At 53.0% G+C, this 26,313-nt stretch overlaps 7 protein-coding genes across 7 annotated transcripts; 3 read left to right on the forward strand and 4 right to left on the reverse strand.

Annotated features, from left to right (window-relative positions):
* Nucleotides 1–1,452: 1,452 nt before the first annotated feature.
* LSCM1_06698 (uncharacterized protein) lies at nt 1,453–3,021 on the reverse strand (the record flags this gene model as incomplete). Its single annotated transcript, XM_067324108.1, has 1 exon — nt 1,453–3,021. The coding sequence occupies one exon, from the start codon at nt 3,019–3,021 to the stop codon at nt 1,453–1,455; it is 1,569 nt and encodes a 522-aa protein (XP_067179455.1).
* A 4,843-nt stretch (nt 3,022–7,864) lies between these two features.
* On the reverse strand, nt 7,865–9,301 carry LSCM1_06699 (uncharacterized protein; the record flags this gene model as incomplete). Its single annotated transcript, XM_067324109.1, has 1 exon — nt 7,865–9,301. The coding sequence occupies one exon, from the start codon at nt 9,299–9,301 to the stop codon at nt 7,865–7,867; it is 1,437 nt and encodes a 478-aa protein (XP_067179456.1).
* A 610-nt stretch (nt 9,302–9,911) lies between these two features.
* On the reverse strand, nt 9,912–11,240 carry LSCM1_06700 (uncharacterized protein; the record flags this gene model as incomplete). The annotated part of the gene is made up of 1 exon (XM_067324110.1): nt 9,912–11,240. One exon carries the CDS (start codon nt 11,238–11,240, stop codon nt 9,912–9,914), a length of 1,329 nt encoding a protein of 442 aa, XP_067179457.1.
* Nucleotides 11,241–11,788: 548 nt separating this feature from the next.
* On the reverse strand, nt 11,789–12,931 carry LSCM1_06701 (uncharacterized protein; the record flags this gene model as incomplete). Its single annotated transcript, XM_067324111.1, has 1 exon — nt 11,789–12,931. The coding sequence occupies one exon, from the start codon at nt 12,929–12,931 to the stop codon at nt 11,789–11,791; it is 1,143 nt and encodes a 380-aa protein (XP_067179458.1).
* A 1,878-nt stretch (nt 12,932–14,809) lies between these two features.
* Nucleotides 14,810–18,001, forward strand: LSCM1_06702 (uncharacterized protein; the record flags this gene model as incomplete). Its single annotated transcript, XM_067324112.1, has 1 exon — nt 14,810–18,001. One exon carries the CDS (start codon nt 14,810–14,812, stop codon nt 17,999–18,001), a length of 3,192 nt encoding a protein of 1,063 aa, XP_067179459.1.
* Nucleotides 18,002–18,788: 787 nt separating this feature from the next.
* LSCM1_06703 (uncharacterized protein) lies at nt 18,789–19,760 on the forward strand (the record flags this gene model as incomplete). Its single annotated transcript, XM_067324113.1, has 1 exon — nt 18,789–19,760. The coding sequence occupies one exon, from the start codon at nt 18,789–18,791 to the stop codon at nt 19,758–19,760; it is 972 nt and encodes a 323-aa protein (XP_067179460.1).
* Nucleotides 19,761–24,573: 4,813 nt separating this feature from the next.
* Nucleotides 24,574–25,827, forward strand: LSCM1_06704 (uncharacterized protein; the record flags this gene model as incomplete). Its single annotated transcript, XM_067324114.1, has 1 exon — nt 24,574–25,827. The coding sequence occupies one exon, from the start codon at nt 24,574–24,576 to the stop codon at nt 25,825–25,827; it is 1,254 nt and encodes a 417-aa protein (XP_067179461.1).
* Between the last annotated feature and the right edge of the window lie 486 nt (nt 25,828–26,313).

The following is a 26,313-nucleotide window of genomic DNA, read 5'->3' on the forward strand; positions in this document are numbered from 1 at the left end:
GCTCGGCGACCTGCTCCATGGATCGATAGAAGGGCTGCGCATGTTGTTGAAGAAGCGGTACGGATAATCGTTGGTGGGTGAGTGACAAGATAGCGCACGAGGATCAGACCGAGCGGAGAACAAGAGGAGTGGGCCTCATGGCGAAGCCCTTCTTCCCCTCCCTTAGCAATGGCTTAAGGTGGAGCAGTGAGTGGAGAGCACGTGTGCGTCTCGCTCGACTGGTAGGTCAGTCTAAATACAAAAAGCGAGGGGCACACGCCCAGAATGACAAAAAAAAAGTAGCTTCTAACTTGCCATGCCTCCTACATCTTCCTCTGTGAAGATGCCACAGGGCAAAGACCGCACTCTTCAACTGCGCACTGTACTCTCACTCTCGCTCCTCGGCTGGCTGCGATGTTTTCTTACCACGATGTCCTTCGGTCCGCTGCTTCCTCGCCTCCTTTCCACTGACGAAGTCCAAGCCGTGCACCCAAGCTCAAATCGCACCCGCCCGTACACACACGCAGACAGAACGACAGACAGAGGAAGTGAAAAAAAGAAACAGAGAAAAAAGCGCTGCCACACTCCACGTAGCGCAAACGACAGTCCAACGCACCATCAGCGGCGACGACGGCGATGAGGCAAACAAAAGAAAAGTGTTTGAGAGAGACCCGCGATGAGTACGGTGTGTGGGGGGGAGGGAGAGGAAGCCTCGCCTCAGAGAGGAGCAAACGAATACACGCGAGCTTACCAACAGCCCCACCGGCACGAGTCTGGTCCTATGTCTCCCGTTCTTTGTTCCCTTTTTTTTCGTCGGGTTGTTGGCTGATGGAGTAGGGGACAGAAAGGGAGAAGAAGAGGGGAAAGGCTCCGACGACAGAAAACAAACCAACCAAAACAGCGAAAGGGGGGAAAGGAAAAAAAAAGAAAAGAGGACAGAAGAAACGGTTGAACGCGCGCACGCGTCGACGCACGCAGGAGCACAGCGAACAGATCTGTTGAAGAGCCAGAGAGGGGGAGAGAGAGGGAAAGGGAGGGAGGGAGGGAGGAGGGTGGGAAAAGGGTGAAGACGTGGATGGATGTGAGAGGAAGGGGCCGCAGCGACAGAAAACCACGGAAAGAGGAGGAGCAGGACGTATGGTCGGTGTGTGTAAAAGAGAGAGGAGGGGGGGAATGCGCGACAGCAGCCCATCTGAAAGTATGGGAAACCCCTTGGGAGGAGAGAGGAGGGGTTCAGAAAGCTGAAAAGAGATCGTCTCTTGTGTATCACCTCCCCATTAGCGGTGCGAAGGGCTCTCATCGACCCGCCCTCCGTCGCTGATCTGCTCTGCTTTTCCTTCCCTTGTGTGGTTTTAGATGACCTTCGTCTCTCTCTCCCCCCTCTCTCCTCTCTCTTCCTCTGCCTCTCTATTCCTCCTCTGCCCGGAAGTTACGCTCCGAGGGAGAGGGAGAACGAAGAGAACTCAACGAGAGCTAAAAGTCATCCTCGTCTTCGTCCACGTCGTACTTGTCGTCCGCGTCGCTGTCATCATCATCGTCATCAAAGGAGGAGTACTCTTCCTTGTCAACCCCGCCTGGAGCAGATGGGTGGGCGGCCGCCGCAACACCCGAAATGGGGGCCAGAGGGGCTGGAGCGGGCAGCCCGCCAAGACGCTGCATTGTTGGCTGTCCTACCAGCTGCTTCTTCGTCATGGCGTCTTCCGCAGACTGGGAAGAAGACGCCATCGAAGCCGAGGACGATCGTGGCGTCGAATAGTCCGGCTGCTCGCCGTCAGACGCATGCTCCCCTTCCTCGTCGTCGCTGCTCTCAGCACGGTGGTTGGCAGGCATAGCAGTGGCAGCAGCAGCTGCCGCCGCCGCCGCAACAGCCGAAACCGGCGTTGACCCTGCTTGCACCCACATCTGCGCCCCTGTCCGAATGTCATAGCTCTTGTTCTTCCCTGACTCGGAACTCGCGGCTGGCATCAGACGCAGGGCCAGCAGCGCCTCGATCTCAGGTGGGCACTCCGGGGCGCCGTAGCTGGCGTAGCGATCCTCCATCGAGAGGTAATGCTCGGGAAAGTGTACGTGAAAGTGTGGATTCGGCAGCTGCGGCCCCGTCGGCGTGAAGTCGTAGACGTGGACAAACCTGTTCGCCCTGGGGTCCAGCCGAGCCTCCGCAAACAGCCGCCGCAGCCCTGGCAGGCGCAAGTGAAATGGGTAGAAAAAGACGTGGTGGCTCATCTCCACCACAGGATCAGTTGAAGTGAAGAGGTACAGGTTAATGTTCTCGCAATCTCGTGTGCGAAGCTGCTTGCACGCCACATGGACTGTCATATTTTTGCAATTACGCAGAAACACGCTCCCCTCACACGCGGCTATCACCAGCTCACCACCCTCGCAGTCGTCGACAGTCATGCTATCTAGCTCATCGAGCACTACCGTGTGGCAGTCTATCAGGTACTCGACCTGTAGCTGCTGCCCGGAGACTTGATTGTGGCGCACAAAGTGACGCTTCCTCCACTTGGAGATAAAGTACGTCGTGTCCTCACCACCAGGCTGGTGATGATCCGACGCCGCGTCGTCGACGTCCGCATCAGCTTTAGTGCCCTCCTCCTCCTTCGCAGCAGCAGGGGCCTCAGTCGCAGCGGTCGACGGTACGACACCAGCTGCTCCCCTATGCGCCAGCACCGACAGGCAAGGAACAGATTGATTATCAGCTTCCATGTGCAGCTCCTGCTGCAGCTCTGCGCTAGTGCGCAAAGAAGTTTCTTGCAGCCCAGCCTCCAGTTGGAGCACTCGTGCCGTGTACTGCAAGCCGAGGTACTGCAAGTACTCGTGCACAATGCTCAGCTCAAGGGCACCGTTGCGCTTGGCATCCGTGAGGGCGGCGGTGGGGTGAAACACCAACGGCTGATGAGCACCTGAGCCTCTTTGACTGTCGGCGCTGACGGTTTGCAGCGCCGCCTCCATAATCATGGCACGCATCTTCCCGTACTGTCCGGATGCCTCGAGCCTCTCGCGTATGACACGCTCCGTCTCCACCACAGCGCTGGACGCCATTACTGAGAGTGCTTTTTTTTTCGCGCGCGTGTGTGCGTTTGTAAATGTAAGATTTCGTTCCGCTCGCACTCTGTGTCAGGCGGTGATGCAGAAATGCGACTTCAGTCCGCCAGGGAAGAGGGAGAGGGGGTGGGGATAACAGTGTTGTGCACACCAACGCATACAAACGTAGACACGTCGCGGGTAGGGATGTGCGGCGCACGTAGGGAGACGCACCAGCACAGAAGAAAGAAGGTAGAATGTGCCGAGAGGTAAAGAGGTTATGAGAGCGACGGGGCCGAAAACGAGCACGTCAGGCAGATTCAAGTAAGATCCGGCAGGCGAATAGAGGAGGAGAGAGGGAAGATGGTGTCAGTGAGAAGGGAGGAGAACGTAGCTCGCAGCAGCAATGGAAACGAAAAGGACACGGCGGGCGGATGTCAATGAAAAGGAACAGCGGCCGGAGCGTCTGCACACCATTGTTTGTGTGTGTGTGTTTGTGTGTGTGTGCATCTGCCTGCCAAAGAGGTTTGTCTTCACAACGTACCCATTCGACCGCACAACCTGAATTCAGCTCCAGTCTGCCCGTAGCGTCAGAGGCCTGTCGCGTGGTAAGAAGCGGGGGAAGACATGCCGTCACGCAGTGCACTTGCTTCGTTAACTGAGCACGGCCCCTGCCTCACCCTCTACTCGTCCACATACCTCCTCACAGTTCGCCTAGTGATGCATTCCTGTCGGATACCAGCGCGGGCTCCCGATTCCAGTAGGCAGGGAGGGGGGTGCTTGAGTCACACTGGCACTTCGGCCATAATAAGGATGGAAAAGAGGGGTTCACTTTTGCAGGTTGCTACAACGAAACGCCACCACCCCCAACCTGACACTGCCGACACATGCAGCGATACATCTTTCTGGCCTCCCTCTGCCGTAGGTGAGTGGCTCCTGATGCCACCACAAACGTTTCGGCATTGGCAGGGATAGGAGGAGGGGGGGCCTCTTGGCTTACCCAGACACCAGGATACGGGTCCGTCATGCCACGCGCCGATTCGACCCCATCATGAGGGCTGCCGACGGGCGAAGCAACCAGAGAAAAATTTTCTGCGGGCGATCAAGAACCGTGAAAAAGATGATCTTCACGCGCCCCTCTCTCAGGGTAGCAGCACTACCCCATGCTCGCAGGAGTTAACAGGCAACTTTTTTCGGAGCACACAAGCAAACAAGCCAGCTCGCCTTCTCTTCTCCTGACACCCAGCTCAGCACGCCCTTACCCGCCTTCTCCTCTCCCTCTCTTTCGCTGCCTCCTCCCCCCTCCGTGGGTGTTTCGGGCGATATTGAGGAGAGATGAAGAAGTTCTTCAAAGAGGCAGCGAGTGCTTTACCTGTGTATATGACGCTCTTCCTTGCCATCTTTTTCGTTGATATGTGTGCTACAGTGCACAACCTCGAAGAGAAGCCGGGAAAGGGGAGGAGAACGGGAAGGGAAGAAGGGGGGAAGAGGAGGGCTCCGAGAAGAAAATCGATGAGGGCTCCATTAAGAACAATGCAGCAGAACGAAAAAAAAAATAATCATGAGCTGCGCATCACCATTTGGGGCTTCACCTGCTTCCTTTGTTTCCCTCACACACACACACATCGTTACAGACGTGTGCGCGCTGTGTTGCACAGCCTGCTCACTTTTGGTGTACAGTAAAAGAGTAAGCCACAGAGAGAATGTGTGTATGGGGGGGGGGGCAGCATGGAGAGCAAAGGTTCTCTATCACGCTGAGACATGCATGCATATACATATATATATATATATATATGTATATGTATGCATGTACGCGCATACACTGTGGCAACCTCACAGAAGAAAAAGACGGGTAGCAGAAAAGGGCAAACGGGCCGTGAGGCGCCCCCATCTTCATTGGTATCTCTTGAATCGCCTTTGCACGCGCAGATAACCGTCCGCTTTCACCCGCCAACCCACCCACCCCTGCACACAGAGAGAGGCGCACACTTTGGGTAGTCTTTTCAGCTCCTCAGTGGCGCGCGTACCCATAGCATGGACCTCCGTTTCGGTCGGCGTTCATGTGGAGGTTTACGCGCGCGCGTGCCTGTGTGGGAAGGGTGAAGAGAATGCCATGAAGATTTTCTTCGCCAAGTGCTCTCTTACCCTCTCTCTCTCGCCCTTCCGCCACCGCCTCTGTCGCCGTCGCTTTGCATCGCGTGCCCGTTCGCCTCTTTTGGCGATCCATTTCAGTCGCACGCGCGCATGGGATACAGCTTGTCGCATACCCCCGGCGCGACTGCGGCATTCGTTGCATTTGTGTGTGTGCGCGCTCCTACCGCGCGGCACCCTTTGCAGCTCGCCTTCGCCAAGCCGTTTGGTGCGAAGCGCTCTGCAAGAGGGGAAAGGAGGGGGGAGAAAAAAGAGGTGAGACGCGTGTAAGCAATTCTGCGTTCTCCTGAACAGCCCTTCCTCCCTCCCACCCACCCACCCACCCTCTCTTCCACAAGCACGCACGCACGCGCGCACAAAAGTACTTGAAAGGCACATGATGGGCACTCGATCCTCCTTCCAAGCCCGATCCCAAGCGGAACAGCACACATGAACCACGGAAAGAAAACAGAATACTGCGCGTCAGTCATCACCACCACCACCACACACGGCTTAGCACAAATCCTTAGTTAGGCAAAGTAGCAAAGCGCAACGTACTACAACAGCAAACAAAGAAGAAAAAGATGCGACATGGAGCACAAGAGATAGGGAGGCAGAAATAAATGGGAGAAGGGTAAATATCCGAAAGAAAGAAAGAGGGGGAAATGCTGCCACAAAACGATGTTTATTCAGATGCGGATGGTGAAGTAGCACGACAAGCGTAGATGAAAGGGGATGATTGGGTGTGTGATGGCACGCATGTGCCGACTAGGTTTCGGTCCACGAGGACAGAAGGCACTTACTACTTCCCCACTGCTTCCTACCCTCAGGCAAACACTCTCTTCCTCTATCATTCCCCCCCCCATTGAGCAACAACATCTACGCGCCGTCCCTGAATTCGAGATACGGTCCTCCCCCTCTATTCGCTTTACATATGTATATATATATATATGTCTTCAATCCCACTTGAACGATTCGCACAATATACACTCACGCAGACACAGACCCACCCTTTGGTGATGATGGCTGAGCAACAAAGTCAGAGCAAACGTAAAAGACAGACTATCGCAAGGAGCAAGAGAGAGCATATAACGGAGAGGCGAGGTAAGGAGGGGATCCATCCAGAACGGCGATAGAGCAGAGAGAACGAGTGAAAAACGTATGCGTGCGAGAGGAGCACAGAACTGCGCGCGTGGCCAGCTCTTACTTTCACCTCTTCATGCACACACACCTCTTTTTCACAGCTTGAGAAACACTGGCGTGAGAAGTAGATGGGCTTGGGGAGGAGGGGACGGCAGCAGGCTTAACAACAGAGGAAGCAGAAAACCAGGACCATCTCCATGAGCTTCTCTCTCCTCACTCCCCCCTCCCCACTCTGCATCTCAACGCACCTGGACACACTCGTACAGCTCCATCAAAGTAGACACATGAGCATGTGCATTACCACCACCACCGCCACCTCGAAAGAAGTGCCAATGGAAAAGATGCCACAAAACCAGAAGAGGGCGATGAGGACGAGATGACAACATAGCCTTTACCTGCCCACATATAAAGAAGAGGGGAGAAGGAAGACACCAAAACGCAACCAAAGGAGGAAACGAAACAAAAGTCCAGAGGTGCAAGTGCACGCCCACATATGCGTCGACGCATAAATCAACGGAGACTCACGCGTGCGCGCGGAGAGGGTAGTCAAGGGAGAGAGAGAGAGTAGCGGTGATCGTAGTTGTATCCGTGCCTGTGGTTGGGGCGAGAGAGCAGCGGGGAACGGAAAGGGAGGGAGGGGGGGACCCGATCCCATCATCCATAACATTCAAAGCACCCACTTGCTCCTCCCACTTCACACACGCACGCACACACAGGCGGAGAAAGAAGCGCTGAGAGAATATCCCACAAGCATACCCATATAAGCATGGAAGGAGGGAGAAAGGAAACAAATAAAAAAAAGGTGAACATAAAACGAGGAAGGTGACGCAAACGCAGCAGAGTGGTACAAAGGGACAGAGAGGCACAAATCAAAGACCAGAGGGACGCACCTGCGCATATACAACTGCACTCTCCAGCATACGCATACATGCCTGTGCACACGCGCGCACCCGGCAAGGAGAAGCCGTGTTCGGGAGAGAGGAAGAGAGAGGAGAGAGAGAGGAATAAACACAGAGATTGCAAACGAAAACAGCTGCACAAGCACGCCGAGCGGGTGAGCAACTGACAACAAGTAGAGGGTTGCTACTGTGTGTTTGCGTCTGAATCTGTGCCCATCTCTTTGTGTGTGCGGGGAGGGGATGCTCTACAGCGACCTCAAGTTCAAAAGGCACACCGTCATAGCAACGGCAGCAGCAGCGAAGCAGCTGGGAGAAAGGGATACCAGAAAGACACAATGAGAAAGAAAAGGGGGTATGGCTGTTTAGTGCCGACGAAAGGCAGAAATATAAGGCCCCTACACAAAAAGGAGCTCCGCCTGCGACGCAAAGCAACAAGAGGAGAGCGCCGTATACTCTGCGCAGAAGTCCATACATAAGCCGTCGCCTTAGCCTCATCCAAGGACGCTCAGCTCGCACACGCCCACATACACGAACTATTGCCTCCTCCATTCCCTCTTCGCACCTCTAACATTTCTTTCCTCAGTTTTTTTGCCCCTTGACTATTGTCACAAGAAAAACTGCTACATGGTCTTTGTCGTGCCGTCGCCACTGCCCCCTTCTCTCGGCTACCCCAGACTCTTCGGGCAAGTCTAAAGTCCTTGACGCGCCGATGCGAAGGGCACAGTGTTGGCGATTTGCACTCGCTTCTCCTTAGTTTTGCTGGCCACGGGACTCTCTGCGGGCGCCTCGGCAACGCCGCAGGTGGGAACGGCGGTGGTAGCGAGCGTTGGCATCTCCTTCTCGATCAGCACCGTGGGCGACTGCTCGCCCAGCAGGAGGCGTAGCGCAGTTCGGACGCGCCGGTCTAACAGCCTCGGCTCCTCCTCGTACTGGTAAAAGATGAAGCCGACGGAGAACACATATACAGTGCACACAAACCAATGGCGCGGGTAGGGTAAGCGGCCGCGCAAGTTCTGTGTCAGCAGGAAGGAACGAAGTGCATACATGGAGCAATACAGGGCGAGGTCCATGCGGCGTCCTTTCGGCTCAAGCAGTGTTGCTAGTCCAGCGAGGGAGCACAGCGCCGTCACAGTTTTCGTGCCTCCACCGCGGTGCTGCACACCAAAGCAGGCGGATCGCAGAATGATTCCCGAGTACAAGGCAAGAAAGAGGGAGCTGACTAGCATGGAGCGCACGTTATGCGTGATCGTCGAGAGCGGGCTGGTGATAAGGCGTCTGCGTTGGAACGCCATCATTGACACGAGTCGAAGCGGGAAGTAAAGCGGCATTCCCATGGTAAGCATGTTCTTGATAATGAAGACTACCGCCCACATGTTGCACGAGTAGTTGCCGTGTGCAACCTGGCACAGGGTGTTCGCGCCGCGCTGGTCGAAGTTCTCTATCACGGGTAGCTGCCTCGACCAGCAATAGTCCACAAGGTCGGGAACCAGACGCTCGCGGCAGAACCCCGAGTGGCCTCGGATGAGCTTCTCGTGATAGGTAGAGGCTCGATTCAAGAAGCCCTGGTACGACTTTGGAAGCGTGTTGGGGTTGAAGAGACAACCATAGGCGATTTGAGCTGAGCTCAGGCACATGAGGAGCACGTCGTAGTGGCGGAACTCCTGGAGGGTCCGTGGCATGAATGGCAGAAGGTACCGTAGCGAAAAGGTATGGGCACTGCGTACGAACAGGTACAGGCTCAGTTCGGTGCGCGTCTCCTTGTTCATGACGAAGGCAGGCGTGGCGCTAATGCAGCCCGCGAGCAGGGACAAGAATTTCTCTGAGACTCCAAGTGGTGTGAGAAGGCGAACTAGGGTCTGCAGGCAGAAGCGGAAGCTCGAAAAGCCACCAAAGACGGCTGCCCATTTTAGAGGATTCAGCGAAAGGAGCTCGGACGGGATGCGGACTAGGAGCGCTTTCGACAAACCACGCTTCACCAAGGTCTTCACGACTCCTATGAGAACGCGGCCAATTGCGGCGTAGATGCTATTGCGAAGAATGACTTTCAGCGTGTGTGTGAATGAAAGCTGCTTGCGATACTCAATTTCTCGCGAGTCAATAGAATCGAGGCTGGCAGGCGCTGGCATTTTCGCTCAGTGAATCGATGCCTTCGAGACTTGACTTGCTCTTCAGATGGCACAACAGCGGTTATTTTTTAGCTTTAGTTGAAGCATATATGATCTTCGCTGCACCAGGTAGATGCCAGGCACGTCTATAATGCTAAAGAAGGCGTCTCTGGTGACTTCAATACGCCGCTGCCGTTAAAGTAGGAAAGGGGGACCTTGTGTTAATTACTATAAGTTATTCCCAAGAAAGTCGAGTCATGCGTTGATGGGCACAAAGGAGAAAAACAGTAAGACGACCAAGAGCACGAGAGGAGACACCCGGGACAGAGCAGCCCGCACCTAGTTGAGACTGCGTCTGTCACCGAATTTTTACAAGAGCAAAAACGTTTTGCTTTTCGGCTTCTGCTGAGGCACTAGCACTGCCTTGACAAAAGTCCGGGATAAACTGGTTTTTTTTCTCGCACTAGTTTCTTGTCGGCTTTGCCCAAAGCGACACAGTATTCGCCATGCGTACGCTAAAGCGAGAACAGGAAGGCGAGAATCGAGCGGCCCAGGCATGAAAACAAGCGCAGGACACTAAATCAGCCCAATAGATACGCGAAAAGAAAAAATTGAGAGAATACTGCGTGTACTAGAGGTCAGAGAAGAAAAGCTCCTTCTCGAACGCGATGGAATCTTTGCTCACACGTCGCACAAGTATCATCTCTCCGTCTTGCTCAAGGTACGCCTTGGCTGCACGCACATTCGGTTCATCGAGGGTAATGAACTTCGCCTTACGTGCTAGCTCCTGGCGCCTCTGTTCGCGCCGCTGCGTCTTTTCTCGCTCCAGCTTCTCGAGCTTCGCCTTTAAGCGGGCCAATTCTCTCTTTTGCAGCTCCTCTTTTTGCTTTGCTATTCTTTCCCCTTTCTCTTCCTCCTCAGCAGAGTCGTCGACAGAATACAGGGAAGCGCGAACGTTTCTCTGCGCGCCCGCCATCAGCTCGCTCTCCAGAACGAGCAATCTCTTCTTATCGCTGTCGGGCTCTTTCAGCGAGAACGCAAGGAAAGGAGAGCTGGATGTAGCATTACTGACCGTGGGTAGTTGTGGTGGTTTTTTCGTGATGGAGCGTCGGCTCTCAGCGTCGGTAACGTACCATTTGGCTCTCTGAGATGTTGCGTTTGAGCACGCGTACTGGAGCTGTACCCCCGAGGAGAACATGACAGATGTTGGCGTTGCGGACACATTGAGCATCTTCATGGCCGACCAGTGCTTCCCAGCATAGCCGGACGACACGATGGTGTAGTATAGCCCATTAAAGGAGGACAGCACAGATAACTTTCGGCCTCCTTCGCTTATCAAGTAATGCTCCTGAGCCTCTTCCAAGTCTGGAATGACAGAAATTACCCGATAGACAAGTCCATCCTCAGAGCGAAACACAACTACTCTCTTGGCCCCTGCTTCGTCAACAATCGTCGACACAAAAACGTAGGCAGACTCCTTTTCCACATAAATTGCATTTCCATTGAAAGAAACCTGCTTCAGAGCTCCAGTGAGCTTCCCGCCCTTGAAGAGAAGACGTGTTTCGTCGCTCTTTTTGTAAATCGAAGAATTTCGAGCCTCAAATGAAACAGCCGCATACTCTACAGCCCCATCCTTTCCCTGTTGCACTTGCTCCTTGGGGCAGAACAGCTCGTGGTCGACCAAAATTCCCCTAAGGCACATGTCTATACCGCTTTTGATTGCTTCGAACGTTGAGCCAGCGTCGAAGGTGCAGTAGGTAGATGCAATCGCATTTGAGTCTTGGCCGCCTGCCGCCACAGTGCGGAAACAGACCGAAGTGTCAGAGAAGTGGACAGCATGTGGAGACAGCTGCCCCTCTGCTCCGATAAGCGTACTTTGAGCCAACTCCACCTCCAATGCATCTACGCCAATGGAGACAGAGACGAGAAGAAACAGCACAGAAAAAATAAAGTAGTGCATTATGGCGATGCTCAAAGTAGCGGATTTCTCGCAGACTGAAAAGGGAGAAAAACATCAAAATCTTGAGAAGCTGCGAAACGACTGGGAGTCATTGCACCAGTGAAAAAGAAGGTTCGGAAAACCAAGACAAAGAGAAGAGGTACCGTTTATAGACATTTGAACTAAGCGCACTTTTGCATGCACATGTCATGTTACGATTACACGACTTGTGCGCTTCCACCTCGCGATGCGCCTCAGCCATTCAGCCTCCCAACTTGCAGCCTACTTTGGTTGACAGCGTTTCTGCCTGTACATCAGAGCAAGCCCTACAGGGGGGATCCTACCAGATCGGCACTGTGGAAAGCCCTCTTTTCTTCGCCCGATTTAAGGTTTCTACAGATCTGCAGGGTAGTTTCGATTTTTTCGAGTGCCTTTAGCTCCAAACGCTTCATTCTCTCCAGCAAACTCAGTTCCCAGCGCCCACACACCAGTTTCGGATACCAACATCGAAAAAAAGTGCACCTTTAAAAATAGGACAAAAGACGATAACCCTACAACTAACGCTGTCACTACCTTTGCACATTCGTGACCTTTAAGGAGACGTAAGGGTACTCCTGCTGCAAAGCACCAGTATCAATAAATCCATCATTCGCCAGCGGGGTTGTCAAATCTGGGTATACCTGCGCGATGCGCTTGCGAATTTCGACCTCCTTATCGGCTGGTACTTGGAGCACCACAGCAATGAAGCGCGGCGGGAGCCCAAACTTCAGTAACGCCTCGATAAACACACGTACAGCCTTCAGGTGTATCCAGGCAACGTAGCACGTACAGTACTGCTGCCACAGCAGCGTGTAAAGTGCTTTTTTCTCCTTTTCGGCCTTCTGCTGCAGCTTCCGCAATTCCGCGGACGAGAGGTCGTCAGTGCCCTCAACTTCGCGGATCACATAACGCTTCTTGCGGCACGCCGCCTTCACGTCGTCCATCACCTTTCGGAACATCACAACGCTGTTGAGTACGTACTCTTTGTCTTCGGCTACAACGCGGTTCGACTGCGGGCACACGTACTCGTTCATTTTCCAGTACGTCGCCAGCCACTCCTTCTGCGCCGCCAAAGGAACAGCTACAAAAACAGTGACTAACAGCTCCGTATCCACAAAGCACTGATATTCACGATTATAGAGAGAAACCAGCTCGCGAATCGGACGGACAGACAGGTTTCCCTCGCCCTTCCTGTTTGCTGCTATGAGTTTGTTGCGCGTATCATTGTACTCCACCAGCATCACACGAACGCGCTCGTCAGCGGTAGCGTTGATTCGGACAAATTTCTCTATTATGTTGTGAATCGCCTCCTTGGGGTCAAACTGTACAGAGCTCCACAGAAAGTTCTTGATATAGCCGGCCGCTGACATTTCCTGGGTCTGGTTGATTCGGAAGGTTGTTACTACACTACGCGGCTTTCCAGACGTTTCTTCCATCAGCCCTACCAGTTTGTGCACAGTGTTTTCCATTACAGGGTCTAGCTTCGCTAGCTCATCACTTGCTTCCATCAGGGAGTCCAACGTTCCAACCTTAAGGCTGGGGATGACAAAGTGACGGAAGGCCTGTCCCAAAGGTCCCATTTGACGCACAAGGGCTTCGTACTGCGCTGACTGCAGGGTGTCCTGCGACTGCTGTAAGTACGGCAGCGCAAGAATAATGAAACTCTCGCTCATCTTTCTGCCAAAGAGGCTATTCTGCCTGTGTGCACATGTGGTAGATAGACAGGACGCGGATCGAAAGCAAGGGGATTTTTTTCTGCATATTTCCTCACCAATGAGAGATGAGCAGAGAGAATGTCCTAAGATATGAGTAGCAGATGAATTCTGATATCTTAGCAGAGCTATTGAAACCCTAGACAGCAATTGGAGTGCTGCCATCGAGCGACTGATTTACCTCCCTAATCTATCAGCGAAAAGAGGAAGGAGTAGCCACATCACAAGGGCTGATATGTTCGCCTCTCGCCTTCCTCATCATTTTCGCTTAACGAAGACTTCATCGTTCGGAGAAAGAAATCGGAAACCCCCCATTGCCATTGTTTCAAAGAAGGCCCTTAACGCCGCCGTATCGATTGCAGCAAAAACAAAAGCACGTGTCACTTCTCTACCATATCACCGCTCTTAGATTGCACAAAGGCAAGCCCAAGAAAACCTTCGTGGGCTTGCCCATTATGATTTAAGATGCAAGTTTCACTCCGGTATGTTTCTCGAGGTCCCGGCAGGTGGGGTGACGTAGCGGTAAAATGCACGATGTCGGTACACTATCTGTTATTCGAGCACCGCCTCTGCCACAAACTCTACCTGCCTCGAAGGCCGCCACACAGTCGCCCCCTGCGCGCCAGCCGCCACGTCAGGAACTCCTCGGGGTGCTTTAGGCTTCCCACCCCAGTAGTCAGCGAGGGGCAGTCCGGCTGCGAGCGTTTTACCTTGGAAAAGTAGCGGCCGTGCAGAGGGCACAAAAGTAGTCACCGTTGCAGGATTCTCGACTGTACACATCTACGGCCGGTGCATCGCCATCAGTAGCGAGTTCCGCCGTCGTGGCCCCATGACTTGAGATCGGCAGAGGAAGCTTGCCATTCTCTCAAGAGGGGATGCTTGGGCTTCTCACACAATGTGTACCAAATCCTCAAGAGCGCATCGGTTTCCCTTTGACGCTAGGGCAACCGAAGGAGGAAGCTCCTGCCAGCAAAGCGATACTTCTCCCCGATCGGTCAAACGCGGACTTCAATGGTGAAGGGAGGGCCGCATACGGTGACGCCAACGCCAAGGGTGACAACAGGTGGATTTGTTTTGCCACGTATGCGTTTCTAATGGTAAATGTCACAAGCCCCGGCAAGAAGGACCTCAGGCTGCCCTCCCCCCCCTCCTGCTCCCGAGTTCTGGTGCTCCCGTGGAGCTTCACCGTTCTTGCTGCTCTCTAAGTTTTTCAGCGGCCCCGATAGGAACACATTTGCCCACCAAACCCAGGCTTCAATGGCGAGGTGGGCTGCTGCCTATGAGAGGAACACACTCACCTTACAAACTCAAGCAGCGTCTATTGAGTCCATTCTCAGTCGACGTCGCAGCACACAAACGCACCTACTTCTCAAAAAAAGAAACGATACATTTCGAGCTAGAAATTATTTACCGTCTTACTCGCGGAATGAGGACGTTTTTTTTTTTGTACACTCAGCTACAGAAGCTGCTTTTACAACACTGTCCTCTATTATGCTTCATTAATAACCGATACATCGGCGGAGCTTCCACTACCGGCTCTATTTGCTTCTGACGGGCAAAACCTTTCGTGGAAAATGAGATCGCGATGCGAACTTGCTGTGGCACTTTTCACGGCTCTGTGTCTGATGCTTCTGACGCTTGGGTGGAAGGAAACGAAAAAAACTCTCAAATGATTAGCTGTCGATGCTTGCATCCGTCCTGCTGTTTTCACTAGTCGCTCCCTCACAACCTAGCTCACTCCTATGCTTTGCCTCTTGACTTCTCTTTTTCTGCCTTGCTCCGCTACTTAGTGCAATCTCATGACCTCACTGCCGGTTTGTCCCGCCGTAAAACAAAAAAATGGACTTTCTTTGCTTCCAAAATGGAGTGATCAAAAATTCATTCTACCGCAACGATGATACTGACGGCGAGGACGGCGGCAGCACTCATCGGAAATGGAGGCGCCACCGGTACGAGGCAATCAGCAGCTCCGCCCCAGTATACACGCGAAATCTGCTTTCAAAAGACAAGATGCCATTTCAATGCAGCCCAGCGGCGGTGCACTTCACCGATTATGACGTCGGCACAGAGCACAAGATTCTAGTTGCATTGACTAACACGGCGAGAGTTCCCAGAACATTTCGAGTCATGCCTATTTTGTCAAGGTGTGCAAATGTGGTGAGCGTTGAGTACGTCTTACCACCTAAAATATCTCCAGGGCTCTCGTGGAATGTCACCGTTAAGTACCGACCTCGTGATCTTGATGATATTTCCACCTCCATTTATGTAAAGACTGATCTTGGTTACTTTGCAGTACCAGTTACCTCCTCTAAAAAAGTGTTCGCCTTTTCTGTGGAGCCGAAGAAGGTAAATTTTGGAACCGTAATCGTAGGTGAGAAGCGTGCGAAGAAAATCACGCTGCGAAACGATGGTGCAATGCCAGGAACAGTGATTGTTGGTGGCGACTTCAAATCTCTTCTCGGCCAACGGCACATCAATCCCGTAGACGGCAGAGAAATGAACTTCTTCCGGATTTCACCTCAGCAGTTTAAGATAGAGATACCGCCTTTCTCTGTATCGCAGATAGTTTTAAGCTTTGCTCCACTGAACCCGATCGAGATAGAGAGTGAAATTACTTTCACTGAGAAGACCGACTCTCAACTCGCGCATGCTATCCCAATCAAGGGTAGTAGTACAGATCTTCCAGTGTTTCTGAGAACTGGAAAGCTCGACTTTGGGGCGTGCTTTTATGGCGAACGATACTGGGATGAGGTTTCTGTCGTTAATAGGGCTAACGTCGCCGCTGTCGCAGAGTTTAAAGTTCCTACCTCATTGCTCGACGCCCTAGATGTCCTTCCTTCCAGTGTGTGCATTCAGGCAGGGGAGGAGTACACTGTGCGAGTTCTCTTCACACCTCTGAAAGACCTACCGAAGGATTTTGGGGCGTTGATCAAATGCGTTGTGCAGGATCAAGCACTACCTCTCACGCTGAGCATAGAGGCCATTCTCTCGTGTCGTGCGCCACGCCTTCTGTTGAGCTCCTTCTATATCGGGACGATCCCGATGGAAACGGTGCAATCTGTGCAGGTGCCTGTTACGAACGAATCGAGTGTGCTGCAACTGGTAGGGTTCGATAATCTTCCCGGATGGGTAACCGCTACACCTGAAGTCTTGACCCTTGTCCCTTATGAGAGAGCAAGCTTTACGCTGCAGATGGCGGCTCCGCAGGAGGGACGTTTTTCGCAACGCATAAGACTCACGAACGAGTTTGGCGATACGCAGCAAATTTTACTTAGCGGTCAGGGAACACGTCCCCCTATAGCACTATCAGCGCGGACGCTGTTGCTTCCCCCATGCAACATCGGCCGCAGTGTTTCCGCTACGACAGTGCTTTCCAACACAAGTGGTGCACTGATTCAGTTTCGCTTTTTTGTCCCGCCCACCTTTTTCAGAGTGTCACCTAACGCAGGTGTTTTGCAGCCAGGGGAAAGTGTTGTAACGGCTATCATTTTCCATGCGCCGATGGAAGTGGAGCAAGAGGAGCCACTGCAGCTGACCGCCTCGCCGCACCGGCCAGCCAAGCCGAAAAAGGACCTCAGCGCCGCACTCATCTCCGAGGCGCCGCCGCCAAGACAATCTGTTTATGACGACTGGGAGTCAGGCAGTGTGGAAGGGCTATGGAGCAAGCATAAGCAGTTTCGGATTCAGTGCCGCTTGAACGGCACGGACGATGACTGTGCTTCTATCGCAGTGCGGTGCTGTGCAGTGCGGCCATCTGTGATGCTATACGAGGTGGAAAAAGCATTGAGCACACCGCTGGGAAAGCAGCAGAAACCCATTGAAAACGATACTCGCCAAAATTTGACCAAGACTTCAGCGATTGCTGACAGAGGCGAAAACAGTGCTGCGCTGCCCAGCTACAAGGGAGAGGTGCTCATGGAGTTCGGGAGCGTGCCCATTCATCACACCTCGATCTGCTCGTGCAGGGTTAGCAATACTGGTGATGAGCCTTGCATGATTCGCGCTCCGCCACCGAACCCTTTTTCCTCATTTTCGGTTATGAGTGTTGCGTTTGATGAGGTAGCGCCACACAATGTAGCGGAGATACCGGTCTCTTTTCACCCTCGTAGGTACGGAAAATTCAATGAACTGATAAAGGTGGAGATGACTATGCTCGATGGAGGGGCCGCGTTTGTTTTTTTGAACGTGCAAGGGTCATGCAGCTCAACACAGCTGATTGTCACCCCAGCAGAAACCGTTTCTCAACAGGACGTTGCCTCTATAGAATCTGTGCAGTATGTAGCGTTCAACTGCACGCGGAGCACAGAATCGACGCGGAAGGCTGTAAACTTTCACAACGTTGGCCTGTTTCCCCTTGATATTCTAATACATAGTTGCACGGCGAAAGATGAGCGGATGGAGACCGGGGACACAGCTGCGGATTGCGATCCTAGGGGCATACTGCCCTTCCTGGTGCACCCGCGCACGTTTACTTTGCAGCCGAACACGAAACAGTCGGTAGATGTTGTGTTCGCTCCATCAGACTCTGGGGTTTACTCGAAACGGCTGATCATTTCTGCCAGCGGCGAAAACAGTGAGCTTGTCCTAGAAGGACGGAGCGTAAGTGGTGGGATCTATTGCTTTCTGCCGATTTCAGACGCGAAGACTGGTAAACCGATAGCAGTCTCTTTCGAAGGTGATATGGGTTGCCGGCCTGACTACCCTGTTTCGATACCTTTTGAGGCGGAGGATAATAAAACGTTGATAATCGGCAATCTCCTCAAAGGCCTCAGCGTGGAGTACGAAGTGCAAAACTGGGAGCAGACGCGTGCTCTCGAAACACCACCAGAGTGGAGTGCAACTCCGCTTTCGCAGGTGATTGAGAGCGGCAAAGAGGTGCAGCTTTCTGTGCGGCGCTCACTTCTAGAAGAAGGTGAAGGCATGGTACCTCGCATCAGCTCCCCCTTTCCATTCCGATTTACAATCGTCTTGAGGGGTGATGGTGCGGGAATGCCATCTTATCGCGTGCTCTATGTTGTATGCACTGATTAGCGCCATACAGCTCTCGATATCTTTTTTCTCCAATCGTGGAGTGGTTCTGATGTTTTCGACTGCCCATGCTTCGTGCACGTCCCCATGTATTGGCGGTCACGCATATATTTTTCTGACTGGAAATCTTGCACTTAATGTAGACATGTATAGAAAGAGAAACCTTTGGGTTTTTTCCTCTTCTCACTTACGCGCCCTTCTCGTCTGTGTGTGGAGCACAAGCCTTTCGGCATTTTCCTGATCATCGAAGTTCGAAGACCTTGCAGTCGAAAACAAAAACGAACCTGCACCTACACCCACGCAAAATAGCGAAAAGAAAACATCCGAGGCATTGCCGACAGCACGATGTTGTTTGACGGATGCCGACATGTCACCCTGTATGGTGGGCGACATCGGCTGGCTCGGTGGCGCAGCATCTTCTCTGCTCTTCCGAGGGAGGAAAGAAAAATAAATTAAGGACATGAGAAGAGAAGCGATCACAGTTGCCTGTGCTTGGGAGGGACGCGCCTTCTGACCCTATTCACATGACGTCGATATTTGACTTGGTGTACTTTTTTGTTGTTGCTTGATTGGCTGTCGACCGGCCCTTGTGTTGTCTCTCCTCGGTCTCTTCCGGGCCGCTTTGAAAACGTTCTCCAACTTCGAGTTCGCCCTTGGTGCGCTGCGGCAGTTTCTTGCAGTAGCTTCCCTCTCTAGTATTTCACGCTTCTGCTGCCACTGCAGGTTGCGTGCGCTCATTCTAGGCACTCTTTCGTGCAACATCTTGAGAGCAGAGAGGCGAAACTCGAAGATGAAGACGTGCTGTCAGTTGCTTTCTGCAGCAGAGGCATCGTCGCTTATACGGTGTATTGGTCCCTTCTCCGTGCACTACGGCGAGGCAAAGGGTGTCATCGAAGTCTTCTCCGGGGACCCCAAGCACCCTGTGAAGAAGCTCAACCTTCTTGGCCTCTCCTATGCAGCCTCTCTCACGGGCCTCTCATGGCTACTCTCCGAGGAACTCAACGCTGAGGCCCGTGTCGCCATCTTTGCAGCACGTGATGGGTGCTCGTTCTCGGCCGGCATCGACTTGAAGGAGCTCTCGGGTACGTCACTACCTCCTGTCGGTGGTGCCGCTGCAACCGCAGCAGCTTCGACCGACTGTAAAGCCCCTGCGATGCTTCTTCAGAGCCAGCATCGTATGGTGCGCGCTTTTCAAGATGGAGTGTCTTCTCTGGCGCGGTGCCGCATTCCCATCATCGCTGCTATCGATCGGCACTGCATCGGTGGGGCAACATCGATCGCATCTGCGTGCGATGTGCGATACGCCACAAGGCGCGCAACCTTTTCTGTGAAAGAGGCAGCCGTGGGTCTCTCGGCGGATATTGGTGCGTTGCAGCGTCTTCCCACCATTATTGGTGAGGGACGCACGCGCGAGCTTGCCTTTACATGTCGCGACTTCAGCGGCGCAGAGGCCAAGGAAATGGGCTTTGTCGAGGAGGTATGTGCCGATTATCCAGCGCTCCTCGCCCATGCGCGCATGCGGGCTGCACAGATTGCTGCCAACTCTCCCCTGGGCGTGCAGAACACAAAGCTGGTCTTGAACTGGGAGCGGGAGCGGGTTGCTCAGAGGTCACTCGAGTACCAAGCCGCGATCAACGCCTTTAGCCTGCGCTGCAACGACATACCAGAGGCAGCGCGAGCGTTTGCCGAGAGACGGGCGCCTGTGTTCACGGATTACATGGTAAATCCCACGGGAGGCCTGCCGCAGACAAAGCAATCGTGATGGTAGCCATCATGAACATTCCCCGCGAGGGGGTTTCTGTGCATGTGTGCGCGCGCACGCCTTCATTCCTCTCTTCCATACTCGCATTAGAGCGAGCGTGATGCTTTGCTTTGTGCCCCCCTCCGCCCCGTTCATGCGTCCTTCACTTTGGTTTTTATACTTTTAGTGCGTGTCTTGTGACGGGGCCTTACGCTGTTTGCATTTTCGCGTTCCCTCTTGTGCGTTTTTGGCGCCTCTGCTGTCGTTTGCTCGCCTGGTGAACCGTGCTGCTCCCTTTGTTGTTAGGGTACACATGGTGTGCGCATCACTCCTCTGTGGTGCGCCCCTTTTATCGTTTTTGCCGCTTTACCAACGGAGTCTCCTACAGCACAGCGGTTGGCGGGGCTCTGCATCGTCTTTCCTACGCTCCCGCCCCCCCCCCTCTTCTCTTTGTCGTTCTCTTCCTCTCCCTGGCGATCTTCACAAGCTCCCAACACAAAACGGAACGCGAGAGTGCTGCCCTGTGACTGCCATGAGCTTTTTGAGCCTCGATGCAGGAGCAAAACGTACGAAAAGGAGAAACACCATGAGGACCGGGCCGTTGCCCTCGCAAGGGGCTATAATGCAGCAGGGGAGAGTGCGGAGTGGAGTGAGGCTCTGTTAAGGTTTCGCGCTACCTTCCTCTACACCCTTTTCGGTCATCCGGAGGGCAGAAGCAGACGGGCAATTCCCTGAATCAGCGCTTACCCCATCCCTTTCTAAAAGGCTCAGCAGACTCTCACGCAATAGCTGCGGCTCCTATCCTAAATGCGCGTGGGCTGCACTTTCCTCCAGAGTGCCCGCTCCTCGCTGCTGCTCGCTCTTTCTCTCTTCATGCCTCTCCTTGAGCAGTGCATGTACTATGAATTTTCCTTATCCGCTACGCTCTCCTGTACGCATGGCTTTCGCACCTTCACTCTTATTCCTTCCCCCGCTTTTGCTCATACCAACACATGCCGAATATATGAAATATATATATATATATCCCTGCATCTTGGCACCAATGAAACAAACACCGCCCCCAAAATTGCAGATCTTCGACGATTGCAGTTCCTTTCTGTCCTTTGAGCACCGGAAAAAAAACGCAAGTCACCCTTCTCTCCAAAAGAAACCAAAAGCAGAAGAAAGCCACCATCATCGGCCCCCAACCAAATATCACTAGTAACGTACTGGTCTTTCCTTTTGCTGCTGTTGCTGTGTGTGTGTGTGTGTGTGCGTATCTTTGTTGACGTGTGCTCGCGTGTCCTCCCCCCTCCTCGACATACCATACCCCTTTTCTTCGTTTCTCTACTGGCGATCCCGCTACCTCTCTCCCTTCCCCATTACGCATTATCGTGTTATAGACGCCGTCACTCTAGGGCTTTCGCTTGTTGTTGCCCCTTCCCCCCCTTTCCCCTCTCCTCTCTCACTATCACCTTCTTCCCATCAAGTATTTCCCACGCACACCTCTACTTCCTTTTGTTTGAAGGTCTTTCTGTTGTCTCTTCTGGTGTTGCTTTCCAGCTCCTTTCTCTTCTTTCTCACTACTTTCCTCTCACGCATCAGCTTGCTGCTGCTGCCATCCTCCGCCCTGTTTTTCCGTCAGTACCTCTTTCCCCCAGTATTTTCTCGCCACCACCACCACCCCCTCTCTCTGTCCTCACTTCCCTACTGACTTGCTCGGAGAGGGAAAAAAAAGAAGGAGGAAAAGAAACCGCAACGGTCTGATAACTTTCCTCTTTTTTTTCTTTCTTCCTTCAGCCGTTTATTTGCTTCCGGATTGGGGGCCCTACCCTTACCTACAGCTTTCCCTCCCTAGCTGCCCTCCTCTCTTCCGCACAGCTCCCACCCTCCCACTTCCTTTTCCTTTTGCGTTGTGTGTTCTTTTTTGTTTGGCTTCTTTTCTTTGTGTGCGTTTTCTTCGCCCATCTCTCAGATTGTTCTCCTCCTCTCTCGTTCTCTCACGACTGCCCCCCTCTCCCCTCCCCCCTCTTATTGATATCTTTGCTTCCTTCTCTCCCTTGAGCGAAAGCCCTTTTTTTCCCGTCTCTACTGCCCAATTGCATCTCCCATTTTTGGAGTCGTTTTGATTCTTTTTTTTCTCTCTGTGTGTGCGCTCCTCACTCAGCACGCAGTCTTTCTCGTGGAGAATTTCGTGTGTGTGTGCGTGCGAGCAGCTCTGCTCGTTTGCCGACTAGAGTGTTTCTGCGTGCTCTTCGATTTTTTTTCTTTGCCTTGTGTGGCCCTCCCCCCTCCCCTCTCGTATTCTCATTTCGTTGCTCATTTTAGTCGTCTCGTCCTATTTTGCTCGCTCTCTTCTGGTGGTGTTGGTTCCTCTCTCTCTCGTGAGTTTGTGTAGCACGCTTCTCTTTCGTGCTCTTTATATATATATATACCTGTTTCGCCTGTAATATATATATATATATATATATATACATATCTGAGTTACCTTTGACTGTGCGCATTTTTTCTTTCATTGACTGGACGGGCACGCCCAGAATCAGTTGCATTTGCCTCTCTCTCTCTCTATATAGTTGGCCTTTTTCCCTTTCAGCTTCGCGTGTGCATCTGCTTGTATTAGGGCAGCAACGGAGCTGAGCCGAATCGCCTGAAAAAAGCAGAGAATAGGGCACTACAGTGACAACAACACGGCTAGAAGCGAAAGAGGCAGAACAGTTGAGCAATCAGCACAGAGGTGGACTCGCAATAGCAAAGGAAACTGAAGGAGGCTTCGTTGCCAGGATACGAAAAAAAAAGAGGAAGAAAAGCGAACTGGCCATCAGCATCCACAAAGGGAAAGAGAAAAACGTGTGAATCACAGAAGAGCCACGCATCTGTGTGCTGTTTTTGTTTTGTCCCGTTCGCTTTTCAGAAGTGGCCTTTTCCTTCTCTTTGAAGTCCGCTTCCCATCCCCCCCCCTCTCCAACAGACACGCACGCGCACAGAGAGAAAAGATACACGCCTTTCTCTTCGTCTGCGTAGAAACGTCTTTCACCCGTGTTCAAGCTCGCCTTCCCTCACCTCTTTTTTTCGAACAGTAATAATTGAACAAGAAAGCCGAAGCGCCCGGCAAAAAAAAAGTGAGGACGTCATATGTGTCTCTGTGCGTGCGTGTGGTTTTGAATTTCTTATTGTGCTCCCTTCGCTCGCCTTTCGTCGCTTCTTCTGTGCGCTTCTCTCTCCCTCTTTGTGTCTTATTTTGTAGCGTTGTCCCAGCGTCCCCTTCCCTCTGCCTCCCTCCCCCCGCTCCTATCTGCCCCTGTCTCTCCTTCGCTGTCCACCGGTGCTTGTCTGTGGTATACCATCATCTTTTCTCTTACTACTCATTTATCTACATCCGAGGAAAAGGCAGAGAAGATACCAAATATAGCAGCATTGGTACTTTCCCCTCTTCCGCTCCTCTACAGCTCATATTCAGGCGCGCATTTCGGAAGGTGGACGAGCATTCTGTTCTTTCTCTTTTCGCTCTTTAGTTTTCTTCTGCTTCTGTCGGTGCTCGAATTTTCGGCCTCTCTCTTGTCGCTCTCGTTTGCGCTTCTGTGTGCCCGTACATTTTTTTGCTACCCTTTTTTCTTTTCCTTTTTTACTCTCCTCCTCCTCCTTCGGCCCTTTCCCGCTCGCCTGCTCTCTTTGTCCCTTTCGGTGCCCGTTTGTCTCCTCGTGTGACCAAATCGAAAGGAAGAAAACGTATCGTTGCCCTGCGTGCGTGTGTGTACAGGTGATTTGCTCTCAGACTGTTCCTTGCAGTCTCTTCTAGGCCTGTTCCCATCTCCTTTCCTTCGCTGTGTTTCGTTGTCTCTTTCGCTTCTTTACGCGCTCTTGCGTTTTTTCTTTGTGCATGCTATTACCTCCTCTCACCCCAGCAGCAACACAAACACACACACGGACCCTCCCTCCTCCCTTCACGAAGCGTAGAGGAAGACAACCAATCAAGAAAGGAAGAAGGGCGTGCCTTCTCCTTTCCCTGGCTCGTGCAGATCTTTCTCTGCTTCTCTCTTTTTCTCTCTTCTAGCGCTTTCAGCGGATCCATTGTGTGTTCGTTAGTCATTCGTGTATGTATGTTTTAAGCTGTCGTTGTTGACTCTCTCTCTCTCCTGCCCCCCTCCCTCTCTATTCCTTTTCTCACAGCTTTTCCCTACCGCTACTCTTGATAGTGTGGTGTGCTTCTTAAGGGTGTAATTGCATTTTGTTTGCTTTCCTTTTCGGTGGAGACATACTCCTTCACGCGTTCGCAAGGGCCTCTGCCGTACCGCATAGGCAACCATACACATTCACAGTGTTACGAGTACGCTCAGTTTCGTCGCCATTGCCTTCATTGTTGCCGTCTCGTATTTTGATTTCTGCCTCACGCTCATCGGTGCACTAGTGAAACGATAAGCCACTAAAGAATAGGCGAAAAGAAAAAAGGAATAAAAACCCCATCGCACGCTCCTTCGCATTTCTTTTTTTTTTGCTCCTGTTGTTGATAGTTCTCTCATTGGTTATCTGCTGCATGCGCAAGCCACAGAGCGTTCCGTTTCGCGTTGTCGCCGACTGTTTTCCCTCCCTCTTTACCTCATTTTTTTCGTTGTTTGTTCGCCTCTTGTCTTGAGTACATTTGACTCTGTGTGGCTGTGCGTTTACGCTTATTCGTTGGCTGGCTCCCCGCTTTCCTTTCGCGTGTGTGTGTGTGTGCGTTTCTGTATTCATCGCTGCCCCCCCCACCTCCCTCCCTCCCTCCTTTACCCCTCTACTGCAAGCGTCCACTTTTTTCTTTTGATTCCCTGCAAGCGAGGGAATCACAAAGCGCCACAGGCAGGCCGGGCGCGCGAAAGGAATGGAGCGTGCTGCGACACAGAGTCAAAGCATCTACCCCAGTGCCAACGCCAACAACATCAGTGCCTACGGTAGCACTGCCTCCTCCTACCTGCCGAGCAACAGCCCGAGCACAGTCATGTACGGCGGTGGCAGCACCAGCAACGGCGGTGCGCCTTCACCGGCCTCGGTCGCTACAGTGTACGCCTCCCCCACGCACGCCTCGCCAAACCAGGCGATCCGCCAACAGTCGCAAGGGGCGCCTCAGCAGAATGTAAACCAGTCACAGGCGAGCACCTCCTTCAACGCCTACGGCGGTGGTGCCACAAGCGGGTCCAGCAGTGGCTTTTTCTACTCCACTTCGTCGACACAGGCGGCGGGAGCGCAGTCCATGTACTCTACCAATCCATCAGCGACGGCCATGTTCCCGATGCGTGGCGGATCCACCTCGATGTCTCCAGCGCAGGCGACCCCGACCCAGGTGCTCACACCTCAGACCAACGCGGCAGCCGCAGCAGCCGCTGTGTGGACCAGCGCTGCAGCGAACATCAACGCTGGCAGCAAGCTCTTCGTTGGTCAGGTCCCTGCAGTCTGCACCGAGGAACAGCTCCGCCCCCTGTTTGCGCAGTTTGGCACTCTCCTGGAGATCAAGATCATGCGGGAGCCGAACGGTCGCAGCAAGGGTAGCGCGTGGGTGCGCTACGAGTCGGAGGAGTCAGCGCAGCGTGCCATCACTGCCCTTAACGAGAAACACGTTGTGCCACCGCAGACAAACCCTCTGCGTGTGCAGTTCGCCGCGCCCAGTACCAACCGCATGTCGCAGGCCCCGCAGTCGCAACCCCTCTCTGCCCTCGGCTCCATCATGCCCTCTTCAGCGGTCGCGCAGCCGCAGCCGAACTATGCCACTGCAACGACCTACACCACCCCGCAGGGGTACGCGGGTACCACTACGGCGTACATGCAAGGCCAGTACGCGACTTCACCCAACTTGATGGCCGTTCGTACCTCCCCACAGCAGCAGGCAGCGGTGCAGCCCGCGCCAGGTAAGATCGAGTACCTCCGAAGCAATCAGCCTGGCGGCCTTATCTACTCGACCGCATCCCCGGCTACTGTCGATGCTATGCAGCAGCAGCAGCGTCAGCAGCAGCAGGTGGTGTACACAACTGGCGGGCAGATGCGTACCGGTGTTATGTACACGCCAGACGCATTTGCGATGACGAATCAGATGGGTGCAGCTCCGCAGTCGCAACAACCGCACCACCAGTGGTGCAGCTAAATCGAGGAAGCAACCTCTGAGACTCTCTTGTGCGGTTCGTGGTTTTACCTCTTTCTTCGCCTTTGTTTGCTCGGTTACGCCTCTTCCCCAGGGGGGTATGCATGATACATAATGTATGTGTGCATGTGTGCGAGTGAGATCAACTGTGTGTCGACCTACATCCGCGTGTTGGAGTGCCTTTTTTTATCTTAAACGAATCTGTGCATCGCGTCTGTGGCTCTCTTTCTCTCTGTAAGCTTTATGCACGTGACCGAGCGTGCTTGTGTTCAAGTCATTTTGCTTCTCCGTATCGCACGTGTGCCTTTTTGTGTCTGTGCCTTCGTGAATGTGTTTGCATTAACCTATGTCGCGTGTCCTCCATTGTTTCAGTCCTCTTCTTTCAGTCTCCCTCTTGTAGCTCCTTTCTTGCTCATCCCCGCTTCCGATCGTTCCATACCACCACTTTGTGTGCATTGCTTTCAAGTGCGTGTGTCGTGTGTGTGTGTG

This window comes from Leishmania martiniquensis, chromosome 18, assembly GCF_017916325.1.
Source record: "Leishmania martiniquensis isolate LSCM1 chromosome 18, whole genome shotgun sequence".
NCBI classification, from domain to species: domain Eukaryota; phylum Euglenozoa; class Kinetoplastea; order Trypanosomatida; family Trypanosomatidae; genus Leishmania; species Leishmania martiniquensis.